The sequence below is a fragment of the Amblyomma americanum genome, chromosome 1 (assembly GCF_052857255.1).
Source record: "Amblyomma americanum isolate KBUSLIRL-KWMA chromosome 1, ASM5285725v1, whole genome shotgun sequence".
Classification (NCBI taxonomy): domain Eukaryota; kingdom Metazoa; phylum Arthropoda; class Arachnida; order Ixodida; family Ixodidae; genus Amblyomma; species Amblyomma americanum.
The window spans coordinates 528,912,751-528,933,827 of NC_135497.1; the positions used below are offsets into that span (position 1 = coordinate 528,912,751).

The following is a 21,077-nucleotide window of genomic DNA, read 5'->3' on the forward strand; positions in this document are numbered from 1 at the left end:
AGAGAGTCCTGTTTCCGGCTGGTATACATGTGGCAACCACATCGTCTGCTTGACAGATGTTCCCAGTGCCACATAGACTCCTTGGATGTTAATGCCACTTTCCAGAAGCCGAACTCAGCAGGTTTCACCATTATTCACCGCGATCAAAGGGAGATGTCTGACAGTGGTTGTACCTTGTTTCACGTACACACAGACTACAGCGTTTTTATTTAGTTCAAGCCAACTGCCAGGTGGCAAGTCAGGATCAGAACGCAGGCCATGGCCACCGATTTGTCCGCGCTCAGCGAAAGTCCAAGGCCGCGCAATCCGGCATCGATTGCGGTCAGAGCTTCCTGAAGGCACCCCCGCACGCGGAGCGCCTCGCCCGGTGGTCCCCGGCACCACAGAGCTATGTCGTCTGCATATATGGACATGTACACATGATGTCGGCCGCTCGTGGGGAGCGAGGCCGGCACCACGGACATGGCCACATTAAACAGAAATGGTAATAAGACAGAGCCCTGCGGCACGCCCATGTCCAGCGGGCGAGGCTTGGAAGAGCTTACCCCCTACTCGTACGCGCATGGTGCGCTCGCTTAGTAAGCCGTGAACGTATCAATCAATCAATGCATTTATTTTCAACTCGAGGTTGAAGGCCCCCAGGCGTAAAAGCTGTTCTACGACAGCTTGAAAGGTGCCTGGGGGCCCATACAAGGCAGCAGTGGTTACAAACTAAATTACAGTGTAAGTACATATCTTCAAACAATCATTCGAACAACTATACAGTACAATTATTAACAAAACAATCGTTGTTAATGAGAATTTCAGGTGATCGGCGTTCGGCCTCAATTCTTCCTGAACATCAGAAAACATAGCGGAATTGACATACAATACAAAGTTAGCATGATTATTGTAGACAGGTTGTTTAGTGGGTTACAAAATACTGTCGCAGTTGTTTTTTACTGTAGGTCTCGAAATATACATCCTTTCATAATCGTTCAGAAGAAATGGAAGTAGGTACTGTAGGGACTGACAGAGATAATCGGTACGGCGGTGTGGTACAAACCATCTGTCACAACTGCGAGTACGACCATCGCTTTTTTGTTTACGTAAACTTGCGGTGTTCTTTAAAAACGTTTGAAGGGCATTATTTGCGTAAAAGAAAGTGTGCAGTAAACGAAATTCTAGATAATGTTTTGCTTTTATTATTTTATACCTCACAAACAATTCTTCTGTCTGATGGTAGTACGATACATTAGCAATATTACGAAGAGTGTTTTTCTGTAGAAGGAAAATTGCGTTAATGTTACTAATCGTTGTTGTTCCCCAAACAAGCGAGCAATAGTTTAAATGTGACGTGAATAATGCGTGGTAAATGTGAACCTTTATTTTTTCCGGGAGATAATGTCTGCATCTGGCAAGTGCTCCCGCAGCCGATGATAGTGATTTGCGCAAGAAATCGATGTGGTGTGTCCATTTCATATCAGACGAGAATGTCACTCCTAAAATCCTATGTTGGTTGACAACTTCAATAGTAGCAGTACCGAGTGTTAAAAGGTGGTGCATTATAGCCTGTTTGCCACTCGGTTTAAAAATTATGGCTTTCGATTTTTTTGCGTTAATCTTAAGACCATTGGCATTGGACCAGTTGATTATCTTTGTAATCTCAGTTTCTGCTTTAGCAATCACCTCTTGTATGTCATGACCAGAAACAAACACGCTGGTATCGTCAGCGTAAAGAACATAACAAGCATCTGAATTGGGTTGAACAATGTCATTGACATATACATTGAAAAGAAATGGTCCCAAAAGACTGCCTTGTGGCACACCAGATGAAATGCTCTTAAACGATGAGGTATGGCCCCCAATACTAACACATTGCATTCGATCACTCAAGTTAGAGTTAAACAACACCAAAGATACACCGCGGACACCGTAAGCACTAAGTTTTTTCAACAGAATTTTGTGGTTTAGAAAGTCAAAGGCCTTGCTGTAATCTATAAAAATACCAAGCGTAAGCGTCTTGCATTCAATATTTTTGATGATGAGCTCTTTCATTGTTAGTAGCGCTGTTTCGGTTGATTTGCCTCGACGGAAACCATGTTGGTACTCTCGTAATATGTTATGTCTGGAGAAAAAGTTTTCTATGCGCACCAATATTATTTTTTCTAGGCCCTTTGAAAACACGGGTAATATAGATACCGGCCTGTAGTTAGCTGCGTCGTTTTCTTTGTGGCCTTTAAAGATGACCGATACCTTTGCTTTTTTCATGCGACTTGGGAAACAGCCAGTTGTGAGGACGAGGTTAAAAATATATGTCAAGTGAGGCGCAATAACGTCAATTACGAACTTGACAGGCTTTATCTGAAGATCGTCGACATCGACTGAGTTGGTGTTTCTCTGGTTCAGGAATGCGCTACAAATTTCGATTTCATCCGTTGGTTCCAAGAATACAGTGGCATTTTGTTCGTCAGTGGGCGTTGACCCTGTTTCGTCGCAGGTTGGTTTTATCATGTCTACAAAATGCGCATTGAAATGCTCAGCTAAAGCTACCCCCGAAATACATTTGCCATCTATTGACATTTCAGGGGGGCTGCACTTCCGACGTTTCCTTTGAAGAATTTCATTGACCACCTTCCACACTTCCCGAGGACCGGTTCTTGAGGCATCAGATATGAGGTTATTAACGATCTTTGCTCTTCTTAACTCTGCGGTCAACTTATTTCGGTATTTCTTGAAGTCTGTTAGTGCTGTCATTTCTCTCGTACGCAAGAAATCTTGGAAGAGTTTTTGCTTCTCCTTAATGGCCTTCAAATGATCGGGTGTTATCCATGGCTTCCTTATTTTGTTCTTTTTTCTTGCTTTCTTGTATGGAAAGCATTCGTTATAGAGACAGCAGAACATAAGCAGGAATTTGTTGTAAGCTTCAGAGGCATTACTCTCGTTATAAACTGGAGACCAGTCGTTGTTTGATAGGCGGGCTCGAAAGGATTCCATATTACCATTCGATATATTCCTATACAGAGGTACGTCCTTGCTTGTCTTTTCTCGTGGTCTATTGCTGGAGTACGCAATAAATATTGGACAGTGGTCGCTTAAGTCATAGCATATGGTTCCAGCAGTATGTACGGAAATGTCTGAGTTGACAATGAAAAGATCAAGGACAGACTGGCCTGTTTCGGTTACCCGCGTTGGTGTATTGATAACGGAATAAAAGCCAGAAGCCAGAAGTGTGTTATTGAACTGAACGGAATGCGTGTCATTTCCAGCTAAGTTAATATTGAAATCGCCTCCCAGAAGCAAACGGTATTGATGACAGGAAGCGTACTCCAACATTTCTTCGATGAAAGTCAAAAAATGGTTTTTGTTCCCGGAAGGAGGGCGATATACTACAGAAAACATATCTTTCCCACTACAAACACATAACGCCTCCAGATCAGCAGTAGTACACGTGAAACGGTGCTCCACTTCGCAGCACACGTTATCCCTGATATGCATCGCTACGCCGCCGCCCCGTCCCTCAGTTCTGTTTTGGTAGTAGTGTTTATAGCCTGCTAATGTTAGCGTCTGGCTTTCATCGTGATACCATGTTTCCGTGATCATGATGACATGCATTCGGAACTGGAATTTGTTGAGAAACATAGTGAATTGTTCTAGCTTTGATGCCAACGAACGTGCATTGATATGGACAGCCGACGTTAATGCCTGGGTTGGCGCCTGCAGTGTTATATCAGAAGGTGAGCAGAACTCTCGATATAACATGATGACGATGAAAGCAAAGAACTAGCAACACACCACCTTAGTCAATCTTTGACAAGTCTTAATCGTGTTCGATTCGCACTACGTCGCTTCCCTCAGCTTTCCGCGCAAGAACTTTTCCGTTCCTGGCCCATACAAACTTCCAGTCAAACTCACGTTTCTTTTTTATCGCCAAGGAAAGAAGTCGCTTCAGTGTACGGCAAAGATGTTTGTTAACGAACACACTTTATCTACGAATCCGACTTGTTCATTCGTTATGTATTTGCTTCGAGCCTTTTCCAGAAGAGCATCTCTTTTTTTCGCGGCATTTGAATTGCACAACTATGTTGCTTTTGCCTTCCTCACAAGTTGGCACGCGATGACAAACTGCTATGTCATCAGCAGTGATAGTCTCGCCTATAGCACTGCCTACCTTTGTTACCAGTTCAGCAACATTTTCATTCTCCTTCTGCACCAGGCCTTTTATTTCGACATTACATCTTCGAGAGTACTGCTCTGTTTGAACCATTCTTCGCTGAAGCTGTTCAATGGCATGTTCATTTGCCTTGACCCTTTTCCGCAGACTTTCATTCTCTTTCTTAAGATCTTTGTTTTCATCTTGTTCAGCTAGTTTCTTTTTGATTTCCTCAAATTCTGCATTGATAAAAGTCATGGAATCTTTCAAACTTTTCATTTCAGCACGAAGCTCACGTAGTTCACTTCTGGCATCCCTGTCATCATTCGCCGAGCCTTTAGGCATCACTACAGGATTCACTTGGTACACACAAAGAACAAAAACTGCGGCAGCAGCAACAGCAAAAGCTACACAGTTCTCCCGTTCGACAAAGTCAAATTGATACACCAACCTGCAGCGTAAAACACGCAAGAATCAGCGAAACAGTCGGTTTGCCGTCGCTGCTGCCGAGTGCCAGATCCGGGGTGGGAGCCTTCTTTTCTAGGTTTCCGCTGGTGACGTCGGTAGTGACGTCAGATGCGTCCGATATGTCCTCGATGGTCGCTGAAACGCCCAGGTGATAGCGGCGATGGGTACACCTGTCTTCTTTCTGCAGCGTAAAACACGCAAGAATCAGCGAAACAGTCGGTTTGCCGTCGCTGCTGCGCAAAAGGCGCCCGCTCGCACCAGCCCCCTCAAGCACCGCGAGAATTTGTGCGCGGTGAACGTTGTCAAAAGCGCCCGAGACGTCTAGTAGCAGCAGCAGCGCAACCTGGCCTGCCGCCCTGGCATGCTCCAGCGCTGTAACAACGTCCGATATAGAATCAGCCGTGCACCGCATCCCACGGAAACCCGTCTGCCGCTCGTCAACCAAATCAGCCTCCGCAGCCCGCTCGTTCAGACGCTAAAACGCCATATGCTCCATGATGAAAGAAAAAACTGGTAATGGCGCAAGAAACGGGGACACAGAAGGCACACAAAAGACAGGACTTCTGTGTCCCCGTTTCTTGCGCCATTACCAGTTTTTCTTTCAACATGAACCAACTCGCCCAAACTAGAGTTTTACTTGATGCTCCATGAGCTTACCTGCCGCCGATGTTAATGCCACTGGCCGGTATCTGCTCAGCTCCGTAGGTGGGCGCCCTGCCTTTCGAATGGGACAAACGACCGCGGTTCGCCAATCATCCGGTAACTCTCCGCGTTCCCACACCAGGTTGATTTGCTGCAGGAGGATCTGTCGTTGCTGCGCATCCAGGTTTCGCAGCATCTGGTATGTCACCCCGTCCGGTCCGGGCGCCGAACGGCGGCGGCAGCGCTGCATCGCATTGTTCAGTTCCGCCGCGGTGAACGGCGCATTACACGGACCTTCCGAGGCGACGGACGAGGGACTGGCGTCGCTTCTGGGTGTCTCAGGAGCAGCTGTGTTAACTGCGTTTTCGGGGCTGGGCAGCGCGAACCGGTCGGCAAACCGCTCTGCAAGCTCTTCAAAGCTGAGCCCGCTGGAGATTGCGAGGGCGGCCAGCGGTTGACGGTTTGCCTGTGGTTCGGTGATGCGCCGCAGGGTGTCAAACAGGCCTCCGCGAGCTGACATCTTTCTACATCCTTTTGGACAGTGAAGCCCACTGCCGGCGGTATAGCTTGTTGGCGTGGCGGCGCGCTGCCGCGTCCAGGCGGTTGTAGACAATCCAGTCGGCGGCTGTCAGTTCGTCGCGCCCGTCGCTCTGCGCGATCTCTTTTCGCGCGCAGACTGAGCAGCTTCATATCAGGTGTGGGCTGCCCTGCCCTTACCTCTGTTCGTTGGGTGGCTGCGAGAGCGCTTCGGACTAGACTTGAAAAGAAACTGCGCCAGTGGTCGCCGCCTCGTCAATCGCCCGCTTGAATGCACTCCAGCTGGTAATGGAGTAGGCACGTTTGAGGCGCGCTTCCAATGCAGTGGGTTCGATTAGGATGGAGTAATGATCCGAGTCCCAGAGAGGTGGTGATCGGCGCCCTCGATGCCTATGGATGCGAAGGCAACGTCGATGCAGGAACCGGTTGTTCCGCGTCGTCGAAAGGTGGGCTTGCCGGTGTTCAAGGGGGTGAGTTACAGCTGCGTTGCTCCGTCGTGCAGGTCGTCTCCACGTGCGGAGGGGCGCGCACTGCCCTACGCACTATGATGGGCGTTCAAATCACCACATATGATTTGGCGCGGGGCACAGCACGAAAACACAGCGCATTCCACGCGACAGCTGGACGCACATAAACACTGGCCACCGTCGTGTCAACACGACCGATGCGCACTGTCACCACCACGCACTCCTGGGCGTCAGATGTCACCACCGCCGAGCCGACGAGGGTGTGCTGGACGTCCTGCCGCACGTATATCGCGAACCTTGATTTCCCGGAGCTATGAGATGTGTCACAACAGTGCACTCCGGCACAGGTGGGTTCCTCGCACGTGGTGGCTGAGTGGTAGCCAATGTAGCCAGGTAGCCGCATCTGGGGCTCCCCGTCATGTGAACGTACGTACGTCTCCTGCAGCGCGATAACTTCAGGCGAATCCTGTGCGATGCGAACTCGCATTTCGGCGTACCGCGCCGCAAGTGGGCTCACATTCCACTGCAGGATGGATGGTATGCGGGAGGCAGTCCGGCGGCTAGCCATTATGCTGGTTTATCTGTGCGGGAGCACCCGCTGCTTCTGAGCAAGCCCGGTGTCCATCAGTGCCCCCCGGGAAAAGTGCGCTGAGGGCGCGCAACGCCAGCTAGGCGCGCGATCTCCGCGTACCGTGCGTCAGGGGGCTGGCCATGAGAAGCGGCTGCAGGCTCGGGCCGCGTTGCACGGGACGCCGGGCAACCGGATCGCCGCTGCCGCTGCCGGCGCGGCCGTTGCTTCGGTTGCTGCTTCTGCTGGGGTGTTCCGCTGACGGCCTGCGCACAAGAAAGCGCGCGCGGCTGCTGATGTTGCTGGGTTGGGGCCGCTGTTTCAGCCTGGACGACGGCTCGGACAACCCGCCTGGACATCGGTGCCATGGATGTGGCCATTAACGTGGCCACGTGACGTTCTCGCTGCCTGTGCGGGCACGATGGCTGCGTGCAGCCCTCCGCAGTTAATGCAGCGGGGCTTGCTCGCGCAGGTACCAGGCTCGTGCGGCCTGCCGCAGCGCGTGCATCGGGCAGGAGCGCGACACACCGCAGTGGCATGCCCCAGGCTGGCGCACTTGGCGCACAGGAGCGGCCGGGGACGGCAGGGGCGTACCGCTAGCCTGCGCTTGAATATGGTGATGAACGCCGGTGGTGTCGGCGCCGCAAAACGGAGAGCGAGTGTGCTGCCCGACAGCGACGCCGAGACCATCGGCACCGTTGACTCTGCCGCCGCTAGCAGTTTTTCCGCCGTCCTGCGCCCGTCCACACCGCAGACCAGGCCGGAGCTTTGGTTCTGAGGAGGAGGCTCCTTGGCGCAGACCGGCACGCCGCGAATGACGGCTGTGGCTAGCAGGGCCTTGAGAGCATCGCTCGTCCCCGCGTCCACTGCCACCACGATCCTCCGCATGTGAGGACGCCCGGACGGGGTCCGATCTCTTCGGCCATCTCCCAGCCCTGTTCCCTGGTGAAGGCGTTGCCCCGGTTTGCCGGCCGAAACAGCACCGTCCCCACCAGGCTGGACGGGACCTCCACGGCAGCCGCGGCTCGCTCCAGGGCAGCTCTCCAACGCCGCTGCGCCTTATAAGTGATGGCGCGCCACGGGACCAGCATCAGCGTCGCCGCTGTCTGCGGCGTATTGTTGCGGCGCGTCGCGGAGTTGGGCGCGCTCGCTGCCAGCAGACGAGGCCCCAGCCGCAGCCTGGTCTCGTGCGGCGGGATTTTTGCGAGGCCGCACCCGGTTTTCTTCCGGACGCCGTCGCCCCAGCAGCAAGAGCAGCAGCATCAGCTGCAGGCTGGAGGTGGGCTCCATGGGGTTCGTACTGGGCAGGCCCTGCTCTTTCGAGTGTGGAGGGAGAGGGAGCAGTGACGGTGAGGGAGCTTCGAGCTTCCCGCTTGGCCACCACGATGTCCCTGTTGGTTTCCGCGTCCCTCACCTCCTCGGACCCCGTTGAGCGTCGCCGTTTCCGGAGAACAGACTCGTTCATCGCGGTGCACATGTTCGCCTCGGCTGCAGGTGTCTGCGGTGAGCCCGCAGCAGCAGCATCAGAGGGAGAGGGCATCACAGCTGGTTCCCCAAGAGTTGCAATGGCGGCGGGAGGCGCAAAGGTGGCCAGAAATGGCGGGGAGGGAGCCGCCATGGAGTCCTGCGTCTGGCGAGCAAGCGCGATGGCGTCCCTCAAGGCTAGAACGCATGGGTCCGTCGGCGACACGTCCAAGGCCCCGATGAAGGACTCGAGGTTCTCCGAGGTGGTGATGAGCGCCGCCGTCAGGCGCCTCACCGTATCCCGCAGATCAGCGATCTCGGCCTGCATTCGCCGAATGGTGCTGGACGACTTTGCTCTGGATGGCGCTCGTCTCCGCGATCGTGAGCGTGAGCGGCCTGCCCTGCGTTGCTCATCGTCACCGCCGAACGCAGGCCGTCGCTCGTTCACGGTGTCTGTGGCCTCCATGGGGAGACCCCGCAGCGCCGCGAAGCCCCCCAGCGTCCGAAGGAGCGGAGAGCTAAAAAACACGTCCGCTCGCTTCGAGCGCCCGCCGAAGAATCTGCAGATAGGGCCTCCACGGCCGCTTCTTTGTCTGCAGATAGGGCAAAGAAGCGGCTGTGGAGGCACTGATCCCAAGGACGCATTGCATTAGTCCTTTTATTTACGGAAATAAATGGCGCAGAAATAAGCATTCACACCGGCAGGCACGTTGCAACCGCCAGGCGAAAAAAAATAACAGCGCTGAATAATAGCCACCGAGCGGTTACTTGGTCGCGGATCCCTGGGAATGCATCGATCCGCGGCAATGAGGACGTTCATGCGCTGGCCTGAGAACTCTTCTCCCGGACCACGGACGATCAGGCACCGAACCGCGCGCAAGAGGCCAGATCTGTCCTTTCTACAGGTCATGATTTCATCACAATCTACAAACACAGCTTCATGTCATTGCCACCGCCGGACAGTAGCTTGTAGCACTTTTCCAGCGCCACATGGCGACAATTACAAACGGGCTGCTTTATTTAACACTACCGTCTTTCATGCTTTCACCTCAGCTTCCCTCCTCATTGTAGCACCTGTGGCATGCCCGAATCCTCACTTTTCCACTACCTTTAGAAATTTCGTTCCCCACAGGCAGTATCTCCCATCCCCAATCCCTCTTATTCTTCCTGGGGGCTGCTTTACGAACCGCACAGCCTGCCGGCCAGAAATGGCTGCTGGATCGGGCTTTATGTGAAGCACAAGCCCGTGGACTCCTGGACCAGAGGGGACCACCCTGGAAGATTTTTTTTCGTTTAATAAATGTTGCTTCCATCCATCCATCCATGGCCGAAGGTGCCACGCGTCCATATAGTTAAATTGGCTCTAACAATGAGAAAGGCGCAACGACTGCCTCACTTTTGATGAACACCTCAACCACGTCGTTTTAAAAGAGACGAAGTATGAATAAGGGAAGGTAGAGTAATTTTGAGGCGCTTTAGTGCAGGGCGCCGTTTTAATTTGAACCACCTAAGCTATTTGACGTGCACTAACATAGAACAGCACACAGTTCGCGTTTCGTCTCCATCATCACTGCATTAGTCGTCGCAACGGAGGTGATGTCAATGAAACATTTTTTTAAATAAACGGGCCACATGAAATAAATCGACATTTGTCTTCTGCGGATTCGAGCCCCAGCACAGCAGCCGCGTTTCGATGAAGGCGAAACACAAAGGCGCCTGTGTGCTGCGCGATGTTAGTGCACATTAAAGATCCGCAGGTGGTCGAAATTATTCCGGAGCCCTACACTACGGCATCTCTTCCTTTCTTCTTTCACTCTCCCCTTTATTCTTTCCCTTACGGCGCGGTTAAGGTGTCAGCCGATATGTGAGACAGATACTGCGCCATTTCCTTTCCCCCAAAACCAATTTTCAGATGGGAATGACGTAGAACAGGCAATGAGGCATAGGCTGATGAATTAGTGCGTCCGCTATGTATCGAAATTTGAAAATTGGTTTTTGGGAAAAGGAAATGGCGCAGGATGTGTCTCGCATCTCGGCGGACACCTGAACTGCGCCGTAAGGAAAGAGGTGGATAGAGTGAAAGAAGAAACGAAGAAAGAGGGGCATTAGTGGGGGGCTCCGGAATAATTTCGACCACCTGGGAATCTTTAACGTGCATTGATATTGCACAGCACACGGGCGCCATTGCGTTTCTCCTCCACCTAAACGCTGCCGCGTTTCATTCGTTCTTGAAACGGCCATGAGCATGTGGACGAAGAAAAAAGAGCAGTATAAAAAGATGTCGTAGCCTTGAAAGTCAGGGTGAAAGCTGTGAAGCACCCAGAGTGTGGGCTCTCCGGCTATAATTTTCACCAGACTGAACTACTTTTTGGCTGCGGATTGAGTTGGAGCGAGTCACCCAATAATAAATGGCCTATCATCGTGCGAGATGTAATTCTTACTTCTCCAAGTCTTGATGAAGTGCAGGAGAAAAATGTGTCAAGAGGTAAAACGAAGTCCAGGGGGTGCCAGTCACGGGAGTTAAGGTCTGTCGCAACGAAATATGCTTGTGTTGACTACCGTTGTACCAGCCATATACAGACTGAGCTTCAAAGGGGCTTTCTTTTGTTTTTATTAATGATTGACGACGACAACATGTACCCGCGGCGTTAATAGGTAGAAATGTTGAATTCAGAAAACTGCTGCAGCTATCGCTATTTAAATGCACCTTACAGCGGCAGCCGTTCCTTCATCCCGTGCTTTTGAACAAGCAGAGTGGCTCCCTTCTGAGCGTAATTACTCCACAACTGCAGAATCTATTTGAAATTAATATAATAGCGCATCGGCACAAGGAACTGCTGTTGAACAGGTTACCTTTGTTTTTAAATTTATCTCTTACGTAGACGAGCTGAAAAGCAAAGAAAATAAAGGTGTGCTATGGCTCTCCAGGTTTTTCATAACTGAGGCGTTTGCTTGGTTCGCTTTGCGCACACCCTATATTCATTCATTGCGCTAGACCACCCCTTATACAGGTGTTAGCATTAATTCTTAGACGCGAGCCGAATGCAGACTCTATGTATGTAACATTTGCCTCGCGGTGGTAGCGTCCACTCCGTAGCAAAAAAATGCTGGCTGGAGTACTTTTTTCAAACGTTTCGTTGTTGCTTTTTCCTCTGTCCACCACCTGATTGCTTGCTTGATTTTTTCCGGTTCAGATGTCACATGTGCCCCAGTGGATAAGTTGGTAAAGGCCGTCGGCTATTCGGCCGGGGAACTTGGGTTCAGACTCGGCCGACTGGGCTATGTTTTACACTGACAGCTCATTCTATCGAAAAGTCGTCGGCTTCGGAGTAGAGTTGTAGCTGCCGATACCGCTCGTCGGAAACATTCCTTTCGGGTGTCCACCGAGATTTGTGAGACAGAGGTCATTTCCTTTCCTTGAAACCAATTTTCATTTCATTTTCCTCTTCGTACGGCGCGGTTCGGCTGTCCACCGAGATATGTGATCCAGGCGTCATTTCCTTTCCTCAAATTGTCCGACGGGCAAGGTGGTGGTGGTGAAAACATTTATTAATTATAGGGAGAGGTGTTGGGGGTCGTGACCTGAAGGGTCACGCCCTTACAACCACTAGGTGGGATGTCAGTCAGGCACCCCATTGGCGGTTGCCGCAGCTCGGGAGCGCTGTGTAAGGCCCTTTGGGCCTCGAGAGTGGAGCAGCCAGACAGAGTCGCCTTCCAGTCCTCTCATGTGGGGTTTAATTGGGATAGATGGTAGGCATGGGTTCTGCTGGCAGGCCCACACCATGTGATAGGTGTCAGACACCTCCCCACAGTGTGAGCACCGCCCGTCGAATTGAGGGTTGAAATGCTTTAGAGTTGCCGGGCACAGCATCGTGTTAGTGAGCAGGCGCATGAGTACCCGCTCGTTGGCCTTCCCCAGCCCTTTGCACGGGGCGGGAAGAGTTTGGTGCGTGGATTTGTAATAATCACATATTTCCTTAAAAGTGTAAGCCGGATTGAAATCAGAGTCCTGCTCAGCGTCGGGGCCTGTGGGAAATGCCCGGAGTGAGAGCGTGCGGGCGCCGGCGTCGGCTGCTTCGTTTCCGTGGAGGCCTTGGTGACCTGGAGCCCAAATGAGAGATCGGTGCGCAGGATCCGAGTCTCGGCTACAATTTTGGTAGATGTGATAAGTCGACGTTTCGACAAGCCCCGCGCGAGTCGGTGCTTATGTATTTGGAGGGGAAGTCGGAGGCTGCCAGGGCGATGGCAACCTCTTCTGCGTGAATTGCTGACTGGGCCTTGAAAGTGAGGCCGTCTACTGTTTTGCCCTCGTGAACGACCGCGGCCGTGTACCATCGCCTGGGGTCCGGGCCGGAGGCGTCCGCGAAGAAGACTTCCGGTTTGCTCCCGAAATAGTGGTCCAAGGCTTCCGCCCGCGCCAGGCGCTTGCCATTATGGACTTCTTTGGATATGTTGGTGAGTAGAGGCCGCACGAGGAGGGCGCGTCTCCAGCATACGGGAAGGTGGCATCTCTCCTCTGTGAATTGGGTGTGCTGGATGTGAAGACGGGCTAGAAGGTGGCAGCCCGACCCTGTCTTTGTGAGACGAGTGTACTGGTTGTTGGGTGGGCCTCCCGAAGCTCCCTGAAAGCGTTTACCACCCCCAGTGCCGTGAGGCGGCTGGTAGAGGTAGAGACCGGGAGGTTCAGAGCTTGTTTCATAATTTTTCGGAGGATGACCTCGAGGGCATCCTCTTCCTGTTTCCACAGGTGGAGGTAGGGAGTCGAATACAAGATTCGACTTGTCACAAATGTGTTCGCCAGCCGCAAGGCGTCTTTACATCGTAACCCACCGCGCTTGCTGGAAACCCGGCAGACCATGCGCCCCACCTGGTCCCCCACCTGCCGGAGCTTGGCGAGTGTTGTGTCGCAGCGTCGCTGGTTGTGTATGAAGAGTCTGAGGACTCTGATTTCCTTGGATTCGTGAATAGGACTGCTTTGCAAGGAGAGACTGTTTTGTGTCGAGCATGTGCGCGAAGGGCGCAGATGCACGAATTCCAATTTCTGCGGGGAGCATTGCAGACCGCAGTCTCAGGCACAGCGGTCCACTATGCTGGCGGCTGTTTGCAGGCTCGTCTCCATGTCCCCTAGGCGTCCTTATGTAGCTCAGAGGGTGATGTCGGCGTACAGCGCGTGCTGGACCCCTTCGATCGCACCCAGCAGGGCAGGTAGGCGCTTCATGTCTATGTTGAATGCCAGAGGGGACAGCAACGCGCCTTGTGGAGTCCTCCTTGTGCCGAGGAGGAAAGGTCCATGCTCTTGGTTCTGTATTCTAATGTAGGATAGTCTGTCCGTGAGAAATTGTTTCACGTAATTGAAGGTATTGGTGCCGCAGTGAGTTTAACTCAAGTGTGTGAGTATGACCTCGTGAGTTACGTTGTCGAACGCTCCTTTCAGGTGGAGTGCGAGGACAATTTTGTCGTTTTGGGGGTGTGAGATGGGGTTCAAGATTTCGCGGTCGAGTTGGAGCAGGACATCCTGTGCGGCTCTGTGTGGGCGAAATGAGAACATGGTGTCCGCGATGGTGTTGTTTGAGGTGTTTGGACAGCGATCTCGCACCATCGTCTTCATCAATTTGCCCACACACGAGGTGAGAGAGATGGGGCGGAGGTTGTCCGTGTCGATCGGTTTCCCGGCCTTCGGGATGAAGGTGACATGGGCCGTCTTCCAGTCAATGGGGTGGGGGCTTCCCTCGTCCAGATCGCATTGATGTCTTCTAGAAGGCACTGGTACGCTGAATCAGGAAGGTTCGCCAAAAGTTTGACGGTGACCTTGTTTCTGGCCCGGCGCGGTGCCCCTCTTCATTTTGGTCAGACTGGCCCGCAGATCGTGAAGCTGGAAAGGCTTTTCGAACTCCGAGTTTTCCCTGCCTTCGTAGGAGTAGGCCGATCGGCGGTCGTTCTGAGCTGTGCACAGGTAGCGATCCCAGAGCGCCTGTGCCAACTGCGTTGTATTTCCATTGAATGAGTGCATGACTGTGTAGTTGCTTCTGCGTTTTTGTGCGGGTCTGTATTGGGTTGATGAGGGCTCGGAAGAGCCGCCACGTGATGCGGCTCGACATTTGCCTCGCCGCTGTATTACAGCGGTCTACCCAGTTGGAGTCAGCGAGTTGGGCCGCGTACTCTGCTGCCTGCCGGGTGAGGTCCGCAATGCGCGATTTGAGCTTCTTGTTGTGTTTCTGGCGCTTCCAGCGGCGCGTAAGGCCTCGGCGCGCTTCCCAGAGGTGGAGGAGGTGGTTGTCCACGTCCGTGACCACCTCTGTGAGCTGTATCTGCTTCTCGTGAGAGCGAAGGTGCGATATGACTGACTGGGACCACTTCGTGTAGCCCTGATCTGTGATGTTTGTGTTGGCGTCGGATGGGAAATTTTGGCGAAAGGTGGTCTAATTCGGGATGCGTACTTGTGTGTGTGTGGGGGGGGGCGCTTTAGCAGGCGTGTAAAAACAGTGGTGTTGAGGATGCAGTGGTCACTGCCGAGGGTATCCTCGGTGTTGATCCAGTCTGCGTGTCTTATGTTGCGACTGAAGGTGAGGTCCGGGCATGTGTCTCGGGTCACCGAGTTGCCTGCGCGGGTAGGAAATGCCGGGTCGGTGTGGAGGGTGAGCCCCAGTGTGGACGCCAACTCCGCAAGCACGCGTCCGCGCAGTTCCTGCTTATGATTGCCCCATAGATGGCTATGGGCGTTGAAGTCGCCCACAATCAGCAGGGGGTCTCGGCCCGCCTTTTGCATGACTAAAGATGTCCGCGAAGCTCACTGGCTTCAGTTTCGGGGAGCAGCATACATTAAGTGCGAGCAGGGGAGGATCCGATCGGCGAAGGAGAAGGATCCTTACCATGGCGTACGAGTACGGTATATTGAGATCGAGGTCAATTTCGGTGGCTGTGTACGACTTGTGTACGAGGAGACACGACGAGGGGTCTCGCTGGAACATCGCGTAGTTAGTCAACTTCGCCGCTCCTGGCCCCTGGAGGGCGACCACGGCGGGCAAAGCCTGGAAAGTTTCTAGGTAGAGGCGCCGATTTCGGTGCGTCTGCACGAATGACCTTGAACAGGAGGAGAGCTGCGTAAGTAACCCCATGACGTACGACATGACTCGCAGGAGCTTCTGGCGCGCGCTGCACCGTCGCCGCTGCTGCTGCGCGCTGCCTACACAGTGTCGTCGCTTTGGGCGAACAGAATATGCCGCGGTGGCTCAGTTGATATGGGGCTTGGCTGCTGACCCGAAAGACGCGGGTTTGATCCCGGGCGCAGCCGTAGAAATTCGATGGAGGCCAAATTCTAGATGCTCGTGTACTCTGCGATGTCAGTGCATGTTAAAGGACCCCAGGTGGTCGATATTTCCCGAGCCCTTCACTACGGCGTCCCTTATAGCCTTAGTCGCTTTGGGATATTAAGCCCCCATAGACCCAAACCAGCCGTAGCTGACGTTCTGAACGTGGGTATTCGCAGACGTCGGGCCGAGTATGATCATCCGGTCGACATTGCCAACCATGCGACCGGTTTAGTAATCGATAGGGAGCATAAACACTCTAAACAGGCGAGATCCCCTTGAGCGCTAGGAACGAACGAACGCACCTCGCAAGCATTCCGTATTTCTCCGGAAAAATTCCGTGTTCCCGGCCACTTACGTTTAACTTTTGCCCTCGGCGTACAACTACCGCTCCGGACCCGGTGTGTTTTTGAGACCCAGGCAGGCAAGAATTCCTGAATTTTCGACCAATTTCGTTTGGACACGCCAGCAGCTGCGGCAGCTAAGCCTAACAGCTGCCGCGCGTCCTCGGCGCGTTTGCGCGCAGCCGCGGCGGCGACGCCACGTCCCGCCGAGCCCAACTACGACTCGACTATGCCCTACACTGTGGAAGGCACCAACATTACCTCCGCGGAGTTATCCAACGGCACATGGACAGCGTTCAAGATGCAAAGCCGGTACCGAAGACCATCTCCGATTCACAAACAACCTGCTTGAGCCCAGACTGCAGCCTCGACACCTGCTATCCCGAAACCGCGGCCTCGCGGCCGCCCTCTACCCCCGACCAAGAAGCGTCAGCTTCCCCGCCTGCCCTCGGAAGACATCAAGATAGTCCTCCGCCCGCAGGGCGCACTCAAACTTCACACCGTCGGCCCCGCACGACTGGCTGTTGCCATCTACGAAGCCGCCAAAGTCGACAAACGCCTGGCAATCACTGCCGATGTCACCACTTCGCGCAGTTTTGCGTGCGCTCCCAGACACCCATAGAGCGTGTGGGTGTAGCGGCCTCGGTCACAGAGGAGATGCCCTCGACTCGGCGTGGCAAACTCAGCCGGAGACCAGCTACCAAGTGACAAGGGGTTGGTCGTTTGGTGCCCAGCTTTCGCCGGTCGCAAGCCATTGAATGGGTCGGAGCCAAAGGTTCACAAAACAAAACAAAGTTTATACAGCGAAGAGACGATACAAAGTATTTCACTATCACTCGTACGAGCACACACAAAGTGATTCACAAATTCCATGCAACGCGTGCAAAGTAACACTTGATAGACATAACAACAAACTCTTTGCACCTAAAGTGCACTAACACAGGCAGAGAGAAATAAACAAAACACTATTTGTTCACCGGGCACTGCGACAAACCGACGACTTGAGGAGCACGACGGGGCCGATCCGCAGATTGGCGCACGTTGCCTCGCTGGTCCGTCCTTGGCTGGTCGAGTGGCGTTCTCCCGGGAGGCGAGCGGGCGCGCTTCTCGGAAGCTTGAACGGCGGCTCGGGCTAACAGACCAAACAGTGTCTGTCTGTTGCTGCCAGGAAGAAAGGAAAGTGCACAGGCCTGCTCACTGGCTAAAGCCGAGCCACAATCGCTACCACGTGCAGATAGAAGGAGAGTTGAAAGATGGGATAGAAGGACAGGATAGTAAAGACGCGCTAAAGACAAGGCCGATCCCGGAGGTAGTGCAATACCGGGCCAACCGGTGGCGGGAGTGAACCATCCTTCAAACTCTCCGCCACATTTCCAAAAATAAGTCCAACTTGGACCCGTAACAGAAACTCTACGGGGTACGGACAGCAGCTAGCTAACAGACGGCGGTTGCAGCCCCTCATTTGTAGGCGCGGACCGCGTCTGTTCTTCGCGCCAAGGCAGGCGCTCACATAGACGCAGCTTTAACCGCACAAACTCCTCCTTGCGCCGGGCGCGCGACCCCATTGGTCGGGCGCGGAATCCACCTTCTAGAACAATCGAGGTCATTCGCGGCACGCTGAGTCATCGGTGCCGGAGCGAAGGGGGGGGGGAGAATATCTTCGGCGCGAAAGGCTACCCCCTTTCCGTCGACAGCAAGCACTTCGCCAACATTCCAGAAGAATCGACGCCGCGCGTGTCTATGTTTACTTTGGCGCCCCACCGGCGAGCTGAGCGAAAAGCACCGTGCGCTCCGGGGTTCTTCCCCGCTGTTTTTTTTTGTTTTACTTTACCGCGCGCGGGCGCGATTGCTTAGGCGCAGCGCCGGTTTCTTTCGAACATGCGCCGAGTTTTGCGACACTGCCCCTTCATTTAAGAATATTGTGCAATATTCACAAAACACAAAATTCGTGCGCACATGCTTGCGCTCACAATTTATTTTGTGGACGCCAGAATACATACATTCAATCATGTTCTTAAATACATGACACTTGACAATAGACACAATGCACTTCAACACATACCGCAACTCGGCATCACATTAACACAACACAAACAGGGAGCATTCAAGTTCAAGACATGCTTGCGCCTATACTTCCAGATACATTTCCTGTTAGCGTTTCCGTAATGCGCGCGTGAGGACCTTCACAGTTCACAAGAGTCTCTTCGACTTGCGGGTCTTCTTTTCGGTCAACCTGGGCTTCTGGTTCGCCCAACCTGAACCCTCCAGATAAACTTGCCGACTCGGGTAAGAATTGTGCGCTTAGGTATGCACACACAAACAAGGCAGTCGACGGATTCCAGGGCACCTGCGTGAAAGCACACAGGCTCAGAATATTGAATGGTGTTAATACCCTCTTGGTCACATTCCAGAATTTTCCTGGGTGATCGAAAGGCAGCTGAAATAATGTGCACAACATCACGATGAACATGTCCACAACCTGCGCTAAGCTGAGCCTACCCGGAGATTCAGACGCCTTGTCCTCTTGAGCTGTCTTTCTTTCTCGTTTCGTTGCTTCCTTGTGACCATTCCGCGGCCTTTCTTTCGGCTTCGCACAGCTTTCTGCTGTAGTGCCCGTCCCTTCCTGTGGAAACATTTTTTCTTCCTCGGAATTGTCCTCCGGGGGACTCTTCCGTTCTTTATGCTTGACTGCTCCTTTGCTTGAGCTAGCACGCTCACGCTTCCTCCGCCACTTCCTCTTCGCTTGGCGATCACTGCGCTGTTCCGAAGAGCAGTATTCAGATTTCTCCGTCTCGTGGCTACTTTCTGAGTCCGTTGGAAAATTTTCCCCCTTTATATTTCCCAATATGAGGTCGTATATGGGACGCTCCATGCACAGTGCAGTTAGTTTCCCGCTGTAGTAGGGAGTCCGCACATGTATTTCAGCTTCCGGCAAGCGCTGAAACGAGCTGTCCACTAGCCGCAAAAGGCTTTTCGTTCCAGTGAGATCCTTATCTCTCACTAATTTTCGTCTTATTATTACAGCGCTGCTTCCCGTGTCTCGCAACACTGTAATTGTGTTTTCTCCTACCTTCCCTTTCCGGACAGGCATTCTGTTCATTTTGGCTTCCGGTAGCGCGTTCACAACGGCGTTCACGACTGGTACCTTCTTGCCGTTCTTCAGTTCTGCGAAGCCATTTTCATCTTCTGCCTCCAGGTGGTCATCTGAGGAGGCCCGTACGCATGATACCTGGGGAATGGGCTTGCTTGGGTTCGGACAAGCCGCGGCTCTGTGCCCCTTCTGGCCGCACTTAAAACAAGCTGTTGGGCTACTGTTCGTAGCACTGTTCCGGCAATCAGACGCGTAGTGGCCAGACTTGTTGCACAGGTAGCACTTTGGTGGAGCCTTTGGGCTAAATCGGGCATCACGACTGTCGGTTTTCCCCGCGCTCTTCGAATTCGTATTCTTAATCTTGGCCAGATTCGCTCCTCCTTGAGCTTCAAGAAATTGGTCGGCAAGATCTAGCACTTTGGAGAAAGTCTTGGCTCTTCTTTCCTTCAGGTACAGCGACAAGCTCGGCTGACAGCTACTCCTACTCAGGAATTGTTCCTTGATGAGAAGCTAGCGAAGTTCACTGTATTCCTGTGCAATTTCTGTAAGTTCCGTCCACCGATAAAAGTAGTGGCTTAATGTTGCCACATACTGGGTTGCCGTTTCGCCATCTGTGGGCTTCCCTGTTCTGAATTTATTTCAGAATCCTTCGGTGGTGAGTCGGAACCGCTTGAGCAAGGCGGCCTTTACCTTGCTGTAGCTTGCAGCATCGTCCGGAGAAAGTCGCCCGAATACACTTAGAGCTTCCCCGCTGAGACATATGCTAAGAACGGTAGCACATTCACTGTCTGACCAATTCTGGCCTCCCTCGAATCGCCTGAGGAACGCGCCGAGATCGTCCCTTTTTTTCATAAAATCTGGGAAGTAATCTGCTGGCATCTATCTGCAGGCCGCTACCTTCTTCTCTAGGGCTGTGGACTTTCGCTGAGTGGTTCCTAGCAAGTTGGAGCTCAAACTTCATGACAAGCAGTTGTTTTTAGCGTTCGAATTCTCTCACTCTTTCTTTCTCAAACCTCTCTCTCTCCTTTTCGGCTTCTTCTCGAGCCTTCTGTCTCTCCTTTTCAACCTTCTCTCTCTCCTGGTTCACCCATTTCCGTAGTTCAGCACCGGACATCCCCATCTGGATGCCAATCTCAACTAGCTCCTTCAAGCTCATTTTCGGATACTGAACTTATCAAGACAAAGACTAGCTCTACACGGTGAACCTCACTAACCGCTTCAGCGCGGCACCTCATAATATCGCTCTGCTGCTAAACACTCGTTTACGGCCTCTTCGTAAACTCCTTCCGACTCTTTCTCTGTTCTCTGCGCTTGGAAAACACCAAACATCCTGTCGTGGACGCCAGAATATGTCACTACTTCGCGCACTTTTGCGTGCGCTCCCAGACACCCATAGAGCGTGTGGGTGTAGCGGCCTCGGTCACAGAGGAGATGCCCTCGACTCGGCGTGGCAAACTCAGCCGGAGACCAGCTACCAAGTGACAAGGGGTTGGTCGTTTGGTGCCCAGCTTTCGCCCGTCGCAAGCCAGAGAATGGTTTGGAGCCAAAGGTTCACAAAACAAAACAAAGTTTATACAGCGAAGAGACGATACAAAGTATTTCACTATCACTCGTACGAGCACACACAAAGTGATTCACAAATTCCATGCAACGCGTGCAAAGTAACGCTTGATAGACATAACAACAAACTCTTTGCACCTAAAGTGCACTAACACAGGGAGAGAGAAATAAACAAAACACAATTTGTTCACCGGGCACTGCGACAGACCGACTACTTGAGGAGCACGACGGGGCCGATCCGCAGACTGGCGCACGTTGCCACGCTGGTCCGTCCTTGGCTGGTCGAGTGGCGTTCTCGCGGGAGTCGAGCTGGCGCGCTTCTCGGAAGCTTGAACGGCGGCTCGGGCTAACAGACCAAACAGTGTCTGTTGCTGCCAGGAAGAAAGGCAAGTGCACAGGCCTGCTCACTGGCTAAAGCCGAGCCACAATCGCTACCACGTGCAGATAGTAGGAGAGTTGAAAGATGGGATAGAAAGACAGGATAGTAAAGACGCGCT

The 21,077-nt window shown here is 52.8% G+C and overlaps 1 protein-coding gene across 1 annotated transcript; it reads right to left on the reverse strand.

Moving 5' to 3' along the window:
- Positions 1–595: 595 nt before the first annotated feature.
- Positions 596–6,066, reverse strand: LOC144116267 (uncharacterized). Its single transcript, XM_077650984.1, has 2 exons — positions 5,258–6,066; positions 596–4,781 (listed from the first exon to the last, which is right to left on the reverse strand). The coding sequence occupies exons 1-2, from the start codon at positions 5,760–5,762 to the stop codon at positions 4,705–4,707; spliced, it is 582 nt and encodes a 193-aa protein (XP_077507110.1). The 5' UTR covers positions 5,763–6,066; the 3' UTR covers positions 596–4,704.
- Positions 6,067–21,077: the final 15,011 nt, after the last annotated feature.